This window comes from Triticum urartu, chromosome 6 (assembly GCF_003073215.2).
Source record: "Triticum urartu cultivar G1812 chromosome 6, Tu2.1, whole genome shotgun sequence".
Taxonomy (NCBI): domain Eukaryota; kingdom Viridiplantae; phylum Streptophyta; class Magnoliopsida; order Poales; family Poaceae; genus Triticum; species Triticum urartu.
Window position 1 is genome coordinate 5218041 of NC_053027.1, and position 18927 is coordinate 5236967.

Genomic DNA, 18927 nt, shown 5'->3' on the forward strand with positions numbered 1-18927 from the left:
CCTGGTCGAAAATGCATTTTACCTTCATGGAGGTGAGATCCTTGCCTTTGATCTGGAAAGGCAGAGTCTTGGTGTGATTGACATGCCAAGTGATGTGGACCTTCGTGACTTCGGGACTTCTCAGCTCTTACGGATGGAAGATGGTGGACTTGGACTTGCTGTTTTGTCATTTTTAACCATTCAATTATGGTAGAGGAAGTCAGATTGTGATGGAGTTGCCAGATGAGTGCTGCTAAGAAAACCATTGAATTGGAGGATCATCTCGTTCCATGCAGAATTGGTCATGATTGCATAATTGTAATGGTACTGATAGCGGGGTATGATGAGGAGAAAAATTTGATTGCACTATCTATGACGGGTGGCAACTTCATGCTCCAGGTTGGGTCAATGAAGATCAGAAATATTTGTAAAGGAGATCTCATAAGTGATGAGACCTTTTATCCCTACACAAATTTCTATACTACAGGTAATATCTGCATTGCACAAGCAACAAATATCCTATCGGGTTTCTTTGTCTGAGTATTGTATCAATTTCTTTAGGGTCATAAAGGGGCACATGATTGTTGTATTATTTTTCCCGTAGTTAAAAAATCAAATAGGCATATAAGTACAAAATTTAGTTGTTTTTTTTTGTCGGTCCAGTGATCTTACAATGATGGAATTAATTAGTTTACTACTAGGATGTGTTCATTATTTCAACTAAAAATTATCAATTTTAGCATATTTGTTTGCTACAAAAACTATATCAACACCACCCAGAGATAGAATGTACTAATACTACCAGTCCTACACCATAATTTTCGGGTGTTCACATACGTAGTATGAATTAATTGACACAACCACCTAAGGCTTATGTGCCACCAACATTAGAACCTTTAGTTAAACGAATAGAAGATAGTGTGACACATGTATCAAAAGTTTCCCTTTTCTCACATTTAACCCATGGACATTTCAGTTCAACTGATACCTTACAACATTTAATTTACAGTTTGAGGAATGGTATGCTGACGCTAGTTTCCTATCTACAGAATACGCCATCTCAGCTGGCTTCAGAGTCACAAAATGCACCATCAGGCAGGCAGACAACAAGGTGTTGGCAAATAAGCATGTAGGTACCTACCAAGAGTAAAAGACCTTGGAGAAGGATTCGGCTTGCAAAAGAATTTTTGGGAAGTTTACCATTGGTGCACAACTATGATAATGCTTTCTCACATCTCCTATCAGATTCATATAGAATTAATGCAGTGGAATGAGCTTTTAAAAGTGTCCTGATACTTCTTTTTTGTTTTGGGTGTGTATACATTGTGCCATATTATAGATGCGAGTATTTAATTCAAGAATTGATTTATACATTTTCAAGTCAGTCTAATTCTAGATCTACCATCGCAATTTTCTTGTTCTGAATTGCATTAAAATGTGCCCCTTGAGTTTACGATTACCATTTCCGACACTTGTGTTCAGTAAGTTTTTCAAGAAAGATCACCTTGCAGATATTATAGAAAAAACACCTTGCAAGTAAGATCTTCTCATGCATACCATTTTAACATCTTCCAGAAGAACACTTCAATTACAGGTGCATAACTTTCTTATTTAAGTTCAAAACTCCTTGACCTGGACATAAGCCAACACCGTCTGGTAGCGCTGGATAAGTTGGTGGGCAATGCATGACTAGTGTTTGTTTGCATGGGTTATGTGCAAAAGGTCATAACGATGTCTCCTCCAAGCTCGGTCACCTTGCCATGTGCAAAAGGCCTTATGCACCCTTCTTGATGGACATGGAATATTAAATAAAAATACAAATATATCGAGGCTTGTTGTTTCGGTTCAGGTGATCATTGGCTTCAATCCGATCAAAGCGAGAACCTCGTTACTACTGCAACGAAAGGAATGGCATTACGTAACCCACTTTGTTACTATTGAGGGTTCGGTTGCTTATCCCGATTTGTAGTGCATCAAAACTATTTATTTTGGAATCAAACACTGCTATAATAGGCACACAAGAATTGTAGTGTTCTTGAAAAGTATTGAGCTAGTCTGTATGTTCATCAAGTTCCTGTACTTGTGTAACTGTGCACAATTTGAATTATTCTAGGTACTACCCTTGATGTGCACCTCAAAGAGTTTTCTGGGTCGATAATAATATATAGAAAGACACTTACTGTCGAAAGATCTTACCTTGCCGTATGTATATATCTACAATTTATCTTTCCTTAAGAAAAACAATGGTTGAATCATTTGGTGCATTTCAACTTTCTCATGCATGGGCTAAAATCAAAGACCACACTTGACAAACCGTGGTTAGTATAAGTTCCAGAAAACAGTCCAATGTGTCAGAGTTGGAGTTTTGTGGTAATCATGCATGAGAAAGACACACTATTTGGAGATCTCACTGCTCAAGCCCGCTCTACCGGGGCTATTCAGCTAGCAAATGATTTGATATGCTTTATGAAAACACGCATCTTAATGATATTCTATGAAACTTTGTCTTGTGCCTTTAATTTGGAAATTATTTTTGTGTCTTCAAACCACCGAGTCAGAAAAAAAAACATTTTCAACCAGGCAAAATGCATTTGTAGTCTTGGACACACATGACGGGTTTCTGTCCTTTCAAAACTTTTGCTCATGCTGTAATATGTTTTGTAATGTCCACCAGCATGCCAAACATGGTTTTTGCGGTGCGGGGCATATAGGTGAAGGGAGAGCAGCTATGTTTCATTTATGATCTTTTCGTATCGATTGCAACTGCTATTGCGGAGGGCATGCTTGCGGGCACTGTCAAGAAGGATACTACAACTCGTACAATTTGATTTTTGTTTGTTCTTGCAATTGATTGATGTGAGTACTACTACTCATGCTGAGTTATAATTTGATAAGTGCGCTGATGGAGCTTTAGGTTTGAAAGAATTTCAGAAATACTTGATTTTTTTTTCGAGGACGCAAAGAGGGAGTGGATAGGAAACCTCATCTTATCTTTATCATTTCATTTTAGTCCTTTCATTCCTTTTTATCCCCAAAAATGTCTCCATAATTTCCATTTCAGCCCTTCGGTTATCTAAACTTTATTGTTCAACCCTCTAGCTCACTGCATTTTATATTTCTATGACGTTTTGGTCACACAAATGCACCAAGGGCAAAAATGTATTTCCAAGTCTCACTTAACACGGTTAGTATCCAAAATCGATGGAAGTGCCATAGTAGGAAACAAATAGCTGAGTGCCATGCATATGAAAGAAGAATAATTTGAGAAACACATTGGGAAACCTGAAAAAAAAGTGACACTCAAATCGCAAACAGAAAAGACCATTCTACCCCTGTGTGGCATTAGTATTCTTTACATTGGAAACGAAAAAAAAAGAAAAAGATAACCCCTCCCCGTCCCCCGCTGCCCGTAGGCGCCGGCGGCGGTCGCCCTCCTCGCCCCTGCCGGCGCCCGGCCGTCGTTCGCTCCGACCTCCGACCGCCCCACGCGCCTGCTCCCTCTGCCCCTCCCCCCGGCCTGCCTCGCGTCCGCCCTCTGCCCCAACTCCCGCGCGGGGCCGATCCCGCCGCCCGCAGGAGCGCTTCGGCGCTGCCCGCGCCGGTGGCCGCGCCGGGGAGGCCGCGTCCAGGAGCTGGTGTTGGGAGCAGTTCCGCGCCTGGATTCCCGCGGCCTTAGCTACTGTCAGACAGAGAAAAAGCTCCAGATTTTGCTCAGATGTGCCGCCGCCGCCGCCATTCCTCAGCCGGGCCGGCGCTCCCGCTGGAGGAGGAGGACCTCCGAAGCCTTCCGCCTTCCCCCGCGCATCCCTCGTCTGCAAGCGCTGGCGCGGCATTCCTTGGCCGCTACCGCAGGCACCACCGGAGGCGCCCGCTCCTCGGCTTCATGACAAGGTGGGAGTATGGCATGAGGCACGAATTCGTCCCTCTCCCGCACAAGAAGCCCGACCGCATCCCCCCGGTGCGCTTCGCCGTGCCCAGGAGCTGCACCATTCATGGGCGCTGGCAATTCCTCGGCTACCGCCACGGCCTTGCCGGCATGCTCAATGTGTGTGGGCGTGAGGTCGTCGTCTGGGATCCCCTCACGGGCTGGCAGCACCGCGTGCCTTTTCCACCGGGGATCCGCAACTCCGAGGGGGAGGGTTTGTGGATATGGCACACGCCGCGGTGCTGTGTGCTGATGCTGATGTCAAATGTGGTTGTTCTGGCTACGTTTTTTGGCGACTTCGTGCTCCTACTTGAGTCAATGCGGTTCAGAAGAATTTCTGAAAGAAATGGCTGGGATAATGCCATCCATTATGCCTACAGAATTTTCTATACTGCAGGTAGTACATCTGTACCTTGTGCGTAACAAGATTCATCCAAACACTATCAGCATGTGCTTCTCTATTAATGTCTATGCGATTAAGGGCCTACTAGATATTTAAGAATAACTTGAGTTGTTTGGGTTTTCATCAGTCTGGTGATCTTCTGGAAAACTGCCAATGTAAATCTTTATGTTATTACCAGGCTAAATTATGTCTAGAACAGAAATATAACTATATTTATTGCTGCCTGGTCATTGCTAAACTATGTTTCCGTGCTTGTTTTTACTTTTATATCATAAGTTCATTAAATTTGAATAGCACTAAGTAATGCTATTTTTGTGACAATGTTTTTGTTGGACCTATTGGACATAGCTGGTACGAATTATCTTCTGAATAATTATGGATGGATGCATTTTCTATGAACTATGTTAAAGGATTATTGCCATTCTTTCTTCCACTTGGCAATAGATTTGGCTTCATTTAGTGGCCTTGTCACAAAAACTGCAACGTTCCTTAATTTTCATTGGTTTATTTGCCTTATTTTGCTTGTAGGCAGGGGAGTTGGTTGGACGTGGTTGGATCTGAAACTCTGAGCACGTGAGATCCGCTAATGTGCTATGTTGGTTGACCAGGTGAGGTGAAAATTTATGTTTTTACCGTGTGTATTTTTTGTTGCTTGGTTACTTAATTTATAAAATGATGTAGTGCATGAATATGATTAATTTCTGAACTGTTTATTTCTTTACATTTCCAAAAAGCATACCTTTGAGTAACATACCAGATGTTTCTTTGTTGTATTCCTTGAGCCTCTCATGTGCACATGATACACCAAGTGAATCTCAAATAATTGGAAAATCTAGGAGGTTTAGTTTTTTGCCTCTGATCGCAGACATTTGAGTCACTGACTGCGATCATGTGTAGCCAAAAAAAAACTTGACAGAATGTCAGTGTTACATTGTGAAGGTGTGCCTGTAGAACTAATTGTTCTTCGATCGCTAGGATGATGTTTGTTTTGTGTTGTTTCAATAGAATTTTTTTATTTGACGAGAAACATTCATAATAGGGGTGTCCCCTGTGCATGAGTGTATGATCGGCAAGCTGTGGAGCATGGTGGGGGAATCGGCCTTTGAACTGGGCCCCTTAAGCTAATATACCTTAGAGTGTCAATCATTTGTATTTTCAGAATGCTGTTGTATAACGGAATCAATGTTTCATGGCAGTATGCTGAAGCACGCCGCCTATCGCATGAATCGTATGCTCATGGTTATGCATCCTTTTCAGCATACTGCCTCTCACATGATTCGTATGCTCGTGGTTATGAATGCTTTCTCATTCAGATATGTGTGAGTGAAGATTTTCCTCTTATATGACAAGTAGTGTATAACAAATCCAATCTGACAAAAAGTAAGGTACCTGGGTGAGGGACCCTCTAAGACGAGTTTGTATGTTTGGAGGGATATCAAGGCATTTATTATATATATATGTTCTGCATGAACTGTTCTATTATTTTTGCTTTTGGGTGCTGCATAGTGTTGCCTGCGTTGGACTTCCGTTTGTAAAACCACTTTTTAAAATCTATCCAGACCCTTGTTCGTGCTCAATTACGCCCATCCTGATCCTTGTTCTCTTTTGCTTGAAACAGGGACGCCATGTGAGGAACAGGGGATATTGGGAAGGTCTTTAGATCAGAGAACTTTCCTCGCACAGCCTATCTTAGAGTATGTGCGAACTTTTGTTTTGAGCCAGTCATAAGTTTGTTGGGTACTACTGGATTAGGATGTTAGGTGCTCCTCTGCCCTGCTTTTGAGAACCCTTGTATGCTTATGTTCGAAAAGGCCTATCTGTATGTTCAGAGTCTAATCTACCTGCGTTGCGACACGTCTTCTCCTTTTGGTAGTTGTGTTCTAGTTAGCAATCTGCAGCTCTTCGACTTGATGCCATGTATTTTGGAACATACAAACTGGTAGTGACGTTCTTCCTCAACACGCCAACTCTGCTCACCGTTCCTCATCCACAGACCACAGTGATTCCTCTGCCACACACATAAAGCTAGTAGGTGATCTGACTGCAGTGCAGTGACCCTGTATGTAGGCACCCAGCATCTAGTGCCCTCAACTATTCCTTGTTTATTCCAGGCACCATCTAAACCAGTAATCATGCATGCACTTTGTACCATTCCTCCACTCACCTTGCCTTTATGTATCCCCCCTGCCTGCTCCAGTTACCAATGCTTGGCATTAACATTAGTAGTAGAATTAGCATTGCTCTCTCACATATAAAGCTAGTGACAAGGCACCTGATAATGCTCTCTCACATCACTACATGCATAGGAATTGTCCCACATGCACCTGATAATGCTCTCACATGTAGTATATATTATGTATACTACAGGACAGATAGGATCAAGTCTGCTGCCTGGATAGTTAGAGCCCACCACCTAAGACCAGTGACAAGATACCTCTCTGGTTTGTGCAGAATCAATGGGGTGGATTGAGCTGCTGAAGCCGGTGGCGGCCATGATCGCCTTCGACACGCTCTTTGCGGTGATGACAGTGCTGGTGAAGAAAGCGCTCGATGACGGCCTGAACCCTGTCGTTCTTATCGCCCTTCGGCAGCTTGTCGGCGCAGCTTTCCTGGCGCCGATTGCCTACTTCAAAGAAAGGTTTGTGGAGAAGATCTTAGCCTTCAGAGTTCAGTTGCTGAATTGTTTTTGTATGATGTTTAGCACCTGGAAACTCATGCTGATGATATGCTGCTACTGCTACATGCATGATCCTGTCCTCTGCATGTTTATCTGAAAAGCTCCTGCTAAGCTGATGTTGCACTGTATGATGTTTTCAGAACCTTGAGAAGTATCTCTTCCTTGGTTTTCTAAATGTTTTGTTGTTGTATACTACTGTATATTTCCGTATCTAGAAAATTGCCGCTGAAAATTTCTCCTAATTATTTGTAGTTGATTTCAGGAATGCAAGACCAAGATTCACAAAGGAGATCTTTGCCTACTTGTTCATGAGTGCTCTACTTGGGTAATGTTTTTGTTCTTTTGGAGAATCCTAATTGGGTAATGGTACTTCTGTCTAGGTTCAATGGAGGAGACAATTCAAAAGAGTGCTGTAAATTAATAGTGTTTTCCTTTTTTTTTGTCTGAATGTGTGTATAACTGTATACAGGGCACTATTCGCTCAGTATCTGTTCTTCTTGGGCTTGAGCTACACCACTGCAACACTGGCTGCAACTGTCTCCAATATGACCCCAATCTTCACCTTCCTGATCGCCGTCCCTCTTCGGTCAGTTTCTTAATAATTGACATATTGCTTCAAGTCACAAACTGTTCATCCAGACTGAAACTAGTTACACAGGTCGGAAACAGTAGATGTGAGGAGCAAGGCGGGTCTGGCGAAGATCGCAGGAACACTAGCGTCTGTCAGTGGTGCGATACTGCTGAGCCTGTACAAGGGTGCTGCCCTGACTCACACAGCATCTTCGACCCAAGAACACGGTGAAAATAGCACAACGGGCAACAGTGGCAGCAAGGGAAGATGGTTGCTGGGCTCGGCGTTGCTGCTGCTGAACTGCATCACGTTCTCATTATGGATGCTGCTGCAAGGGAAGCTCACCAAGAAGTACCCTGCAGTCATCTCCAGCACTGCATTCATGGCCTTGATCAGCTCACTGCAAGCAGGGGCACTGGCAGTCACCACCCAAAGGCACCTCTCAGTTTGGCTGCTCCGAGGAAGTATACAGATTGCAACCGTTCTTTTCGCGGTACGTAAGATATGGCTCAAATACCACCAACCTGTAAAGAATCAATAAAATCTTCTGTTATCTATAAAAAGACCACCAAGTAATCTTTTCTTTTTCGAGTATAGCTATTTGATCCCACTTGTCTGGACAAAATGGTTTAACAGTCTAGCAGTCTTGCTTATATTATCCTATATGTTTGGGGTTGGATTTGGTAATGTAAGGAGACTTCACAATTCTTCATGGCTCTGATAGTTATGAACACATGGCCCCACGAGTTAGACACATGCCATGATCTGGGGCAAAAAATTGTAAATTCAGTTAGAACAGGAATTTTCGACACAAAGAATGGTTCAGGTTCAGCGTAAGTACACTGAAACTTTGCATTTTTGCTTTACAGGGAGTGGGAGTATCGGGGATAGGATATGTGCTGATGACCTGGTGCATCGAGAAGAGAGGGCCGGTGTTCACTGCAGGCTTCTTGCCTCTCATTCAGATCATTGCTGGAGTCCTTGATCTCCTCGTCCTTCATGAACAGCTTTACGTGGGAAGGTATTGGCCTTTACTAAAGTTTAGGAGAGAAACTGCATGACAGAGAAATGTGCAAAATAAGTATAAACTCTATTTAGTTGTTCAGTAGCACATCATGTGAAATATCATGCTTGTTAAGTTAGCTATTTACTTTCTCAAAGTCTAGTAGACTAGTACAGATCATGCGTCCTAATTAGATAGAAAAAATCTCTGAAATAAAATTCTGATCCAGATATCGTTGTACACTTGTACTATGACTTATCACCTACAAGGACTAAGAATTGACATGTTTCATAAATGTTGCAAGTGTAAAAATACCTATCAACATCGACTCTCAGCAACGGACTAACAATTGACATATTGCAAAGTTGCGTACAGAACTATCGGCCAAACAACAACTTTGCTTTAAGACATAGAACTTCGGCAAAACAACAGAAAGTCACACTTTTGTTTCTCTTTTTGTCCTTGAAGTGTGGTAGGTGCTGCTCTTGTCATTGGAGGCCTCTATCTTCTGCTCTGGGGGAAGAGCAAGGAAGCATTGTCAGCTGCCATTTTATCAGAGAAAGGACTGGAAGAAGATAAGGAGACACAGGAAAATTTGTGAAGTATTGAAAGGGCATTCCTAGTAGTTAGTGGGGATGTCAAGAATGACCATAAATGTTCCATCTATCTGCCCTGGCCCATGCTCTATGTACGTTGCTACAACTTTGAATAAGTCAGTGTCATATTTGTGCTCATTGTGCACTTTACTTTCTGGTAGTGTGGTGCCTGGTGAGGTTGCCTTCCTTGCCTGGTATTCAACAGTGTACCAAATGATTACAGAAAACACTCGTTGGTGGGTTTTACCGCCTTCATTGGAATGCAAAAACTAGCCCTAATTTGTCATTGAAAATGACAGTTGCGCAGGAGTAAAATCACACTAACAAGCACAAAGGTGAATGGTCAGTAGTGGTGTTTGAGTTGAGCAATTCACTGCATCTTGTCATAGTATTGCTGACTCAAGGATAGCATTGCTGGTTGACATATACCAGGTCACCTTTTTTACTAATGGCAAGTATTAGGTTCTTTTGGAAGTTTTCTTTATGTTAGGAAGTGAGGCGACTAGTCCACATACATAAAAAGGAGTTTCTGCAGTCTCAGTGCTTCCGTCCTTTCTCCACTTTCTTGGCATCTTATGTAATTTTGGTCGGGGCACCAGAAAAGGTAAGGGGCTGAATCAGGACATATATTTTACTTTCACGTTTGCACTACCAATTTGATTCCTACTGTCTACTGATATGCCATTTTATAGATTATTATTAAAAATCTTCAGTAGTACGAGTAAGTTGTCACAAGAGAGGCAAAGGAAATAATTTATTATGTTGATAGCATATTAACATTTACTTTTTTGCCCCCCTTGCATGAATGACGGCCGCCACTTTTGGTCAGTGAGTAGCATTGCAGGGCTATATATAATCATCAGACAGTTAATGAGCGTATCAGTCATCTTGTAGCGGCAATCTTACAATGTGGGTGCAGGAGTGGAAGCCGGTGATGGGAATGCTGGCCTTCGACCTCATCTCTGCTGTGATGACGGCGCTGGTGAAGAAGGCTCTGGAGCAAGGGCTGAACCGCCTGGTCCTCGTCACCCTCCGGCAGCTGGTCGCCACCATCTTCCTTGCTCCAATAGCCTTTTTCAAAGAACGGTATGCATCCTTGTACATACAATCTGCATTAATTCCCTGGGTGACTGAAACTGCATAGCGCCACGGCATTCCTGCAGGAACACGAGGCCCAAGCTCACATTGGAGATCCTGGCGTACCTCTTCTTCAGCGCCGTGTTTGGCGCGGCGCTCTCGCAGTACACCTTCTTCTATGGCCTGCAGTACACCACCGCCACCTTCGCCATAACCTTCATCAACCTCTCTCCTGTGCTCACCTTCCTCATCGCCGTCGTGATGAGGATGGAGCCGCTCAAGTTGAAGAGCATGGCGGGAGCCGCAAAGATCACCGGAACGCTCACGTCGCTGGCCGGCTTGCTGCTGCTGAGTCTCTACAAGGGTGTGCCGCTGACGCACCAGGCCGCCACTTCTGCACCTAGCCCAGCTGCTCACCATGCAGCACCCTCTGACAGCAGTGGCAACAGGAGCTGGATGCTGGGCACCATCGCGTTGCTGTTCAACTGCCTGTGCTTCTCCTTCTGGCTGCTACTGCAGACAAAGCTGACCAAGAAGTACCCGGCCATCTACTCCAATACTGCCATCATGTTCTTCATCAGCACTCTGCAGGGCGGGGCGGTCACCTTGGCGATGGAGAGACACGTGTCGCTCTGGATGCTGACCAGCAAGCTGGAGATCGTTACCGTCTTGTATGCAGTAAGTTAAACATCACCATCATCTTCTTCATCTCCTTGACTTGTACGTACCACCTTCACAAAGAGAAGAAAACAGGAGCCACTTATCCAAAAGGGGCAACTACTTATAAAAGCCATTGCTTTAATTATCTTGCAGCTAACACTAGTCTATATATGCAATCAATACACGCCAGCTACTTTGACCAACTTGAACAACTGAAACCCAAAGTACGTGGTGGTGAAAATAATAATAGATATTAAGTACTTAACATATTGTTAATCATACAATGAAATTATTACATGTGCAGGGGATAGTCGGATCTGGAGCCGGGTACCTGATAATGACGTGGTGCGTGGAGAAGAAGGGCCCGGTCTTCACCGCAGCCTTCATCCCCATGATGCAGATTATGGTAGCCATCATTGATTTCTTCTTCCTCCATGAACAAATCTACCTTGGAAGGTAATACATATATACTTCTTCTCAGTTTCATGCCTCCCTGTCCTTTTGTGATGATCATTGTCATTGCCGAAGTTTCATGTATACATTGTTGCCAACTGAATTGCTGTTGCTGCTGGAGATAAACAAAGTTAATTGTTTCCGCAATCGAGTTGTAATGAAAATTTATACATATTTATGCGTGTTGATTATCGTTACATCGGCGTGCATGTACAGCGTGCTAGGATCTGTACTGATGATACTGGGGCTCTATCTTTTGCTGTGGGGAAAGAAGAGGGATGAAGCATCTGTATCTTGTACCACTACCACTGACAAGCAAGTCGACGAACCAGCTGACGACAAGCCGTGAGACTGGAGATTACACCCTTGGATTTTATTACTGCAATGCAACACATATATGTAGTTTTTCTTCCCATTTTACTTAACTGCTGGATGCAGCTACCTATATATATGTTATATATAAGGTTGTTCCTAGCTGGTACTGTTGACATATGTCCAAGCTACTGAAATAGTGGGATTTAGTAAATGAGCAGAGATCTCATTTAGCATACAGCTGCCAATGCTCTTTGGTAGCTGCATATGGGAAAATTATATGCGATCACGGGTCGAATGGCACTTCTTCCTTCTCAAGAACTTTGTAATTTTGGACATTTTCTTTTCCTAGTACCGATGCCTTGCAATTTCGTTTGCATTTCATCGAAAAATTCTCGGCGATCTTGTTTTGCCTATGATTTCTTGGCAAAGACAGCAAAGTAATAACTACTTTATGTACCGTTATATTTCTTCTACAAGAGCAATAAGAATATATTCTTTCTTATAAATAAAAAATGAATAAGAAACATATTCTACCGTAGGTAAATAGCATATTGTGCTTGTGCTGGCGGGTTGAGGCTGAGCTATGCAATTCTGGTGCGGCTGACGTAGCTAACTAGCCATCACAGTCAAAGTACACTTTTTCCTCTTATGTATATGGACATATTGTGTCCTTGGATTGTAGTAGTGGAACATATAATAATATTTAGGGTTTGTCTAAGGCACATCTAGATGTGTCCTAGTTATTGCACATCTAAGTGGCTCATATTAGATTTGATTGAAGCGTTCCTATTCTCCTGGAGGAGAGCCGCGGCTGTTTATTTATATGTTGGCAAAACACGGGAGGTACAAGAGAAGGATTAGGAATCATGTTTGATTACAAGAAGGAAAAGAATCGGGAGAGGAAGAAAGAGATAGTTGAGATTACAACTACTACTCAAACTCTAACACCCTCCCTTAATCTAAACTATCCTATGTTGAGATTTCTCTTGAACTCTTCAAAGAGCTTAACCGGCAAGGCTTTAGTGAACCCATCTGCCACTTGATCCTTGGATGGAATGAACCTTATGTCCAACTTCTTCTCTGCCACTCTTTCTCACACAAAATCAAAATCAATTTCAATATGTTTAGTCCTTCCATGAAAAACTGGATTAGCAGAGAGATAGGTGGCTCCCAAATTATCACACCATAAACATGAAACACGACATTGCTTAATTCCCAATTCATCAAGCAATGATTCCACCCAAATGATTTCAACAATGGCATTTGCTAATGATTTGTACTCATCCTCTGTACTTGACCTTGACACTGTAGCTTGTTTTCTAGCACTCCAAGAAACAAGGTTTGAACCAAAAAATACCGCATATCCTCCAGTTGACTTTCTGTCATCGATACATCCTGCCCAGTCAGCATCAGAGAAAGCACTAACAAGTGAATAACTGGAACGTCTGAATTGAAGTCCCAAGCTCACAGTGTGCTTAATGTATCGTACAATCCTCTTGACAGCTGACCAATGAGTAGAAGTAGGAGTATGCAGGTATTGACAAACCTTGTTTACAGCAAATGATATGTCTGGTCTTGTTAAAGTCAAGTATTGTAGATCTCCAACAATGCTTCTATATTTTGTGCTTTCCTCTTCCTTAAGTGGTTCTCCTTCATGTGCTGAAAGTTGTTCTGAAGAAGACAATGGAGTGGGTGAAGGCTTGCAATCCTTCATTCCCATACGATTTAGAAGTTCAGTAGCATATTTTTCTTGACTCAACATTATGCCATCTTGAACTTTCTTAAGTTCAATGCCCAGTAAGAAGTGTAAATCACCGAGATCCTTCAAGGCAAATTCTGAACTCAAATCATGCAAGAAAGCATTAGTGGCATTTTGTGAGGAGCTTGCAACTATGATATCATCAACATAAATTAGCACAAACATGACAGTATTTGCTTTGCTATAAATGAAGAGAGACGTGTCAGCCTTGGATGCAACAAAACCAAGATGCTTCAATTGTAAGCTCAGCCTTGAGAACCATGCTCTAGGAGATTGTTTCAGACCATAAAGAGCTTTGTCAAGTTTGCAAACATAGTGTGGTGCTTGCTGATTTTCATACCCTGGTGGTTGCCTCATATAGACCTTCTCTTCCAGAACACCATGCAAAAACGCATTCTGAACGTCTAGCTGTCTAAGACTCCATCCTCTGGAAACAGCAATGGCTAGCACAAGTCTTATGGTAGCAGCTTTCACAACAGGACTAAAAGTATCCTCATAATCAATACCATAACGTTGCTTAAATCCTTTTGCAACTAGACGTGCCTTGTACCTATCAACGGAGCCATCTGCTTTTCTCTTAATTCTATAAACCCACTTGCAATCAATGATATTTTTACCTCTTTGGCTGGGCACCAAATGCCATGTTTTATTCTTCATGAGAGCACCATATTCTTCATCCATAGCCTTTTCCCACTTAGGATCTCCAAGCACATCACTTAATTTTCCTGGTATAGTGCCATCCTTTCTTATTTTCGGATTTCTAATACATTTTTGTAAACGGGTCATAACCCTTGAAGTAGTGGCAAGTTGTTGTTGCGGTTGCACAGAAAACGGCACAATCTGACTATCCACAAAAAGATCCAGATGAGCCTTCCACATGTGCAGACCGAGTGGACGTAGAAGATCCTGTAGTCATTGGTGTGGTGGATCCTGAGATGAGGCTATCCTGGGCTGCAATATTCCTGTCCGCAGAAGATCCCGCGGTTGCTGTCGGATGCATGCGCGCAGAGGCGCCCATTGGTTGCATGCGCTCGGTTGCTGTCGGTCCCATCATTGTCTGCACGCACGTGGACCAGGTACCGCCCGCGGAATGGCCGCGCTCGATCGCTATCGGGCCCGTCGCTGTCACCTGGTCGGCCCGACCGCTGCTGCCATTGGGCGACCAATCTGAGGCGGATCCGCGCGAGCGATCCGAGGCGCTAGGCGCACGGGTGTAGCAGGTGCCGCCGAATCAACCTCGTTGACTGCGCCAGACTCTTCTTCCCTATTCACATGAAATAACGCCTGATTTTCATGATTTTGATCATGTTGAACCAAATTTTCTTCAGGTACCTGCACAGGCATAACAGCAGAAGTAGAGGCAGGAGTATTTTCATCAGTTTGGTTAGCACAATTGTTATCGCCCCCTTGATCAAAATCTGGTAGAAGCAATATTTATTTTCGAAGGAGAGCACCGGCATTTGGATGAAGTTATTCGAAGGGAAAACAGATTTATCAAAGATGACATCTCTCGAGATATAAACCCTACCAGTAGAGACATCAAGACACTTAACCCCTTTGTGCATGGGACTGTATCCTAAAAAGACACATTTTTTGAACGAAACGCAAGTTTGCATGTATTATAGGGTCTAAGATTTTGCCAACAAGCACAGTCAAAAATACGAAGAGATGTGTAATCGGGAGTGATACCAAAAAGGCGTGTGATAGGATTCTCTCATTTAATGACTTTGCTAGGACGAATATTGATAAGATATGTGGCAGTAAGAAAGGCTTCATCCCAAAATTTAAGAGGCATAGATGCATGGGCTAATAATGCAAGTCCTACTCCAACAACATGACGGTGTTTTCGTTCAGCAAAACCATTTTGTTGGTGAGCATGTGGACAGCAGACATGATGTGAAATTCCAATTTTTTTTAAAAAAAAGGAATTGAGTTTTTCATACTCACCACCCCAATCCGTTTGCATAGCAAGGATTTTGGAGTTTAACTGACGTTCAACAAGATTTTGGAAATTGGAAAAGACTTGGAATACATTAGATCTTTTCTTTAGCAAATAAATCCAAGTAAATTTACTATAATCATCAATAAAGCTTACATAGTATGAGAATCTACCAACTGATGTAGGGGCTGGTCCCCACACATCTGAAAAAATAAGTTGCAAAGGAGCAGTAGATACACTAGTAGAGATAGGATATGGTAACTGATGACTCTTAGCTTGTTGACACACATCACAAACTGACTCAACACTAGACTCATAAGGAAGATTATTTCTACTAAGAACATGCTGAACGATAGTTGAAGAGGGATGACCCAAGCGACGATGCCACTTTGCTGAAGACGGTTTGGTAACACTCCATGCTTGTTTATTGGACCATGATGACGAAACGGATGTATGAGTGGGTAGAGGCCTCCCTGGGACTTTCCTCTAAGAATGACTCTCCTCGTTGCCAAGTCCTTAACCACAAAAGAATAAGGATAGAATATTATGAGAACTTGGTTATCAAGAGTAAATCAATGAACTGGGACAAGATTTTTTGATGCATGAGGGATGTGTAAGACATTATTAAGATGCAAATTTTTCTTGGGGGTTTTAACAATTGAGTTACCAATATGAGAAATTTCCATACCCGATCCACTTGTTGTGTGAATTTGGTCACCTCTGTGGTAGCTTTCTCGCATTGTCAATTTGTCGAGTTCTCCTGTTATGTGCTCGGTAACTCCGGAATCTGCGTACCAATTTGTATCAATCCCGTATGAGTTAGTGACGAGGTTGGCCTTCTTCTTCTTCTCTTCATGGTCATCATCATACTGATGCCAGCAGGCCCTTGCACCTCCGGGATGAAACATATAGCAAATCTGGCACTCTAGATAGTCCCCTTCATGTTGTTGCTACTGTTGTTGTGGAGGTTGTTGCTGACGTTGATGATAGTTGCCGCCTCCACCGCCGCGAGCAGAAGAAGAAGGGGCACGATTTCCATGGCCGCGCCCTCTGTTCCCTCGCCCGCGACTTCCTCTATTGCGGTACTGTCCATGGCCTCTGTATATGGCGTTTGCCGATGAACGATAGCATGAAGGCCCGTCGCCCAACATCTCCATCCTCTGGTCGAAGGCTGAGATCTGTGAGAAAAGATCATCAACGGTGATTGAGTTCTTGATTGCGCCGACTGCTACAACTATGGGATCGTAGTCCCAATCAAGACCGGCAAGGATATAGTCGACCATCTCGCCATCGGTCACTGGACGACCGGCGGTTGCAAGCTCATCTCCGAGACTCTTCATCTTGGCAATGAAGGAGTTGCTTGACATATTGCCCTTCTTGGTGTTGGAGATGGCAATTCTTAGGTTTGTTATCCTAGATTGGGACTGCGCAGCAAACTATGTGGTAAGAGCAATCCATAGATCATGAGTACTCTCCTTACCAATGAACTGCACTAGGATTTCAGGGGTGAGCGAGTTCGACAGGTAGCTCAGAATCTGTTGATCTTTCGCCAGCCACGGTCCATATAGAGGATTTGGCTCAATGGCCGTGGTCTTTTCTGCCTTCGCGACCTCCACCGTTCTTGGCGGTGCGGCATCTGAGCCGTCGAGGAGGCCGGTTACTTGTGCGCCTCGCAGCGTCGGCATTACCTGCGCTTTCCAGAGAAGGAAATTTCCCTTCGTGAGTTCTCTGTTGGCGGAGCTCCGAGGTTGAGGGCGACGACGCTGGAACCGGCCATGGCGATTGGGTTTCTAACGATAGCTGGGTGTTTTTGGGTTTCTGTTTCGAGGGGATCGATAGACGTGGGAAGAGACTAGGCTCTGTATACCATATCAATTCATGCTCCAGCCAACTCATCCAAAAGTCCGAACTAATGGAGGGAGGTGGGCAATATATTTCAACACTCCCCCTCACGTCTAGGCTATTTTAGTCCTTAGACGTGTGATCAATGTAGGCCGCAGAATCGTTTTTATTTAATACTGCATTGGCAGGGTCTTAAACTCAAGACCTCTTGGCTCTGATACCATATTAGATTTGATGGAAGCGTTCCTACTCTCCTGGAGGAGAGCCGCGACTGTTTATTTATATGTTGGCAAAACACCTTGCCCTGAGGTACAAGAGAAGGATTAGGAATCCTGTTTGATTACAAGAAGGAATAGAATCGGGAGAGGAAGAAAGAGATAGTTGAGATTACAACTACTACTCAAACTCTAACAACTCAATCAAACTAGGAAGGAAAAGAAAAAAGAGAAAAGAAAATGTTTGCACAAATCTCCGTGTAAAATCAAGGACATGGGACTTAGATGTGCAATACTTAGGGCACATCTAAATGTGCTTTAGCAAAACTGTAATATTTATTTATTTCTTGTCATTTTCCTACTGGATGGAGCTAGCTATATATATATACTGAATGGAGCTAGCTATATATATGCTGGTACTTGTTCTCTCCTGTCCAAATTACCAAATATGACACAGTAAATGCGCAGAGAGAGTATGATTTGCCATTTTGCGATTTTGAAACTCTCTGTAGTCTTAGAATATATGATTTGGTTGATGGAGACAACAAAGTTATTAAGACTTTATTCGTGTTATTTTATTCTGTGAAAAGAAATTTAAAAACGTATTCTGTCATAAGAATGACAAGAAATAAATAAATGAGCAAGAAATATATTCTGATGTACATATCATACAATGACAAAGGCCGCTGAGCAAAGCAATTTGGGTGCTGCTGACGTAATTATCATAACGAAAGTGTATTTTCCTGTTTCTTTTGTTGTATGTAGAAATATCGTGACCTTAGATTGGGACAATAGTATCCCTAGCCCATGAGAGTTCAAGTTCTAGACTTGATATTGGTGCTCGCATTTTTCTGAATTTATTTCATGATTTCCGATGATGTGTGTTCAGTGGGAGGAGAAGTCGACTATGATGAAGGCGTCTATGGCTACTTCGCTAATCTCAAGATGATGTGTCGGGTCAGTTTCTTGAAGGTGCTCATAGGGGTAGGGTTGCCTTCATTCATAGGGGTGAGTATATGTGAGTGACTTCGATTGTACCGTGTTTTAAGAAAAACTGCACATTGTTGAACAGAGTATTAACATAAATAGATGCCAGGCAGTGGACCAGCTGAGTTGCAACACAGGTCTTTGCAAACATAAAACCTTTTCTAGGAAACACGTCTCATGATCTTTGCAATCGCAAGTGGAGCACCTGATCCAGTTACACACGTATAGCATTAGCATCTAAAACTGTTGCCCAATCAACTTGTCATTGACTCCAAAACCTTTTATGGGAAAAGAAACACGTCTCATGATCTTTGCGATCTTCACACGGTGTATCTGTTGCATGCAAAACAGAGCGAACGTCAGCATGGAGATAATTGAGCATGGCACGATCTATTGTGACTAGCCCACACGGATGCCGGTGTGACTATTGTGATTCATAATTGAAATCTGCAGGAGCAGCGCTCGCAAAATTCATTCTATTACGAGCATCACTATGAAACTAAATTTTCTTTTCTTCTTTTCTATT

General features: G+C 42.9%; 2 protein-coding genes across 5 annotated transcripts; both read left to right on the forward strand.

The window, feature by feature from the left end:
- The first annotated feature begins 3352 nt into the window (after positions 1 to 3352).
- On the forward strand, positions 3353 to 9292 carry LOC125512101 (WAT1-related protein At3g30340-like). Of its 2 annotated transcripts, XM_048677169.1 has the most exons (9): positions 3353 to 4301; positions 4836 to 4915; positions 5926 to 6001; positions 6759 to 6945; positions 7247 to 7309; positions 7454 to 7570; positions 7643 to 8048; positions 8425 to 8576; positions 9027 to 9292. In XM_048677169.1, the coding sequence occupies exons 4-9, from the start codon at positions 6764 to 6766 to the stop codon at positions 9157 to 9159; spliced, it is 1053 nt and encodes a 350-aa protein (XP_048533126.1). In that variant the 5' UTR covers positions 3353 to 4301; positions 4836 to 4915; positions 5926 to 6001; positions 6759 to 6763; the 3' UTR covers positions 9160 to 9292. The 2 variants fall into 2 exon arrangements, with proteins under 2 accessions (XP_048533126.1, XP_048533127.1); XM_048677170.1 differs by lacking the exons at positions 3353 to 4301; positions 4836 to 4915; positions 5926 to 6001 and having other exon boundaries at positions 6046 to 6945.
- Positions 9072 to 12121, forward strand: LOC125512099 (WAT1-related protein At3g30340-like). Of its 3 annotated transcripts, none has more exons than XM_048677167.1 (5): positions 9072 to 9246; positions 10074 to 10240; positions 10318 to 10909; positions 11196 to 11347; positions 11561 to 12121. In XM_048677167.1, exons 1-5 carry the CDS (start codon positions 9238 to 9240, stop codon positions 11691 to 11693), a joined length of 1053 nt encoding a protein of 350 aa, XP_048533124.1. In that variant the 5' UTR covers positions 9072 to 9237; the 3' UTR covers positions 11694 to 12121. The 3 variants fall into 3 exon arrangements, with proteins under 3 accessions (XP_048533124.1, XP_048533125.1, XP_048533123.1); XM_048677168.1 differs by lacking the exon at positions 9072 to 9246 and adding an exon at positions 9308 to 9758; XM_048677166.1 differs by lacking the exon at positions 9072 to 9246 and having other exon boundaries at positions 9308 to 10240.
- The last annotated feature ends 6806 nt before the right edge of the window (positions 12122 to 18927 follow it).

What these genes read in the sequence shown, in the direction of transcription:
- LOC125512101 (XM_048677169.1), top strand. Translation starts at nt 6,764, where the DNA reads ATGGGGTGGATTGAGCTGCTGAAGCCGGTGGCGGCCATGATCGCCTTC. An exon ending in CTGATCGCCGTCCCTCTTCG is followed by an intron (nt 7,571 to 7,642) that starts GTCAGTTTCTTA and finishes CTAGTTACACAG; the next exon opens with GTCGGAAACAGTAGATGTGA. An exon ending in TTGCAACCGTTCTTTTCGCG is followed by an intron (nt 8,049 to 8,424) that starts GTACGTAAGATA and finishes TTTGCTTTACAG; the next exon opens with GGAGTGGGAGTATCGGGGAT.
- LOC125512099 (XM_048677166.1), top strand. Translation starts at nt 10,062, where the DNA reads ATGTGGGTGCAGGAGTGGAAGCCGGTGATGGGAATGCTGGCCTTCGAC. An exon ending in TCGTTACCGTCTTGTATGCA is followed by an intron (nt 10,910 to 11,195) that starts GTAAGTTAAACA and finishes TTACATGTGCAG; the next exon opens with GGGATAGTCGGATCTGGAGC. An exon ending in GAACAAATCTACCTTGGAAG is followed by an intron (nt 11,348 to 11,560) that starts GTAATACATATA and finishes GTGCATGTACAG; the next exon opens with CGTGCTAGGATCTGTACTGA.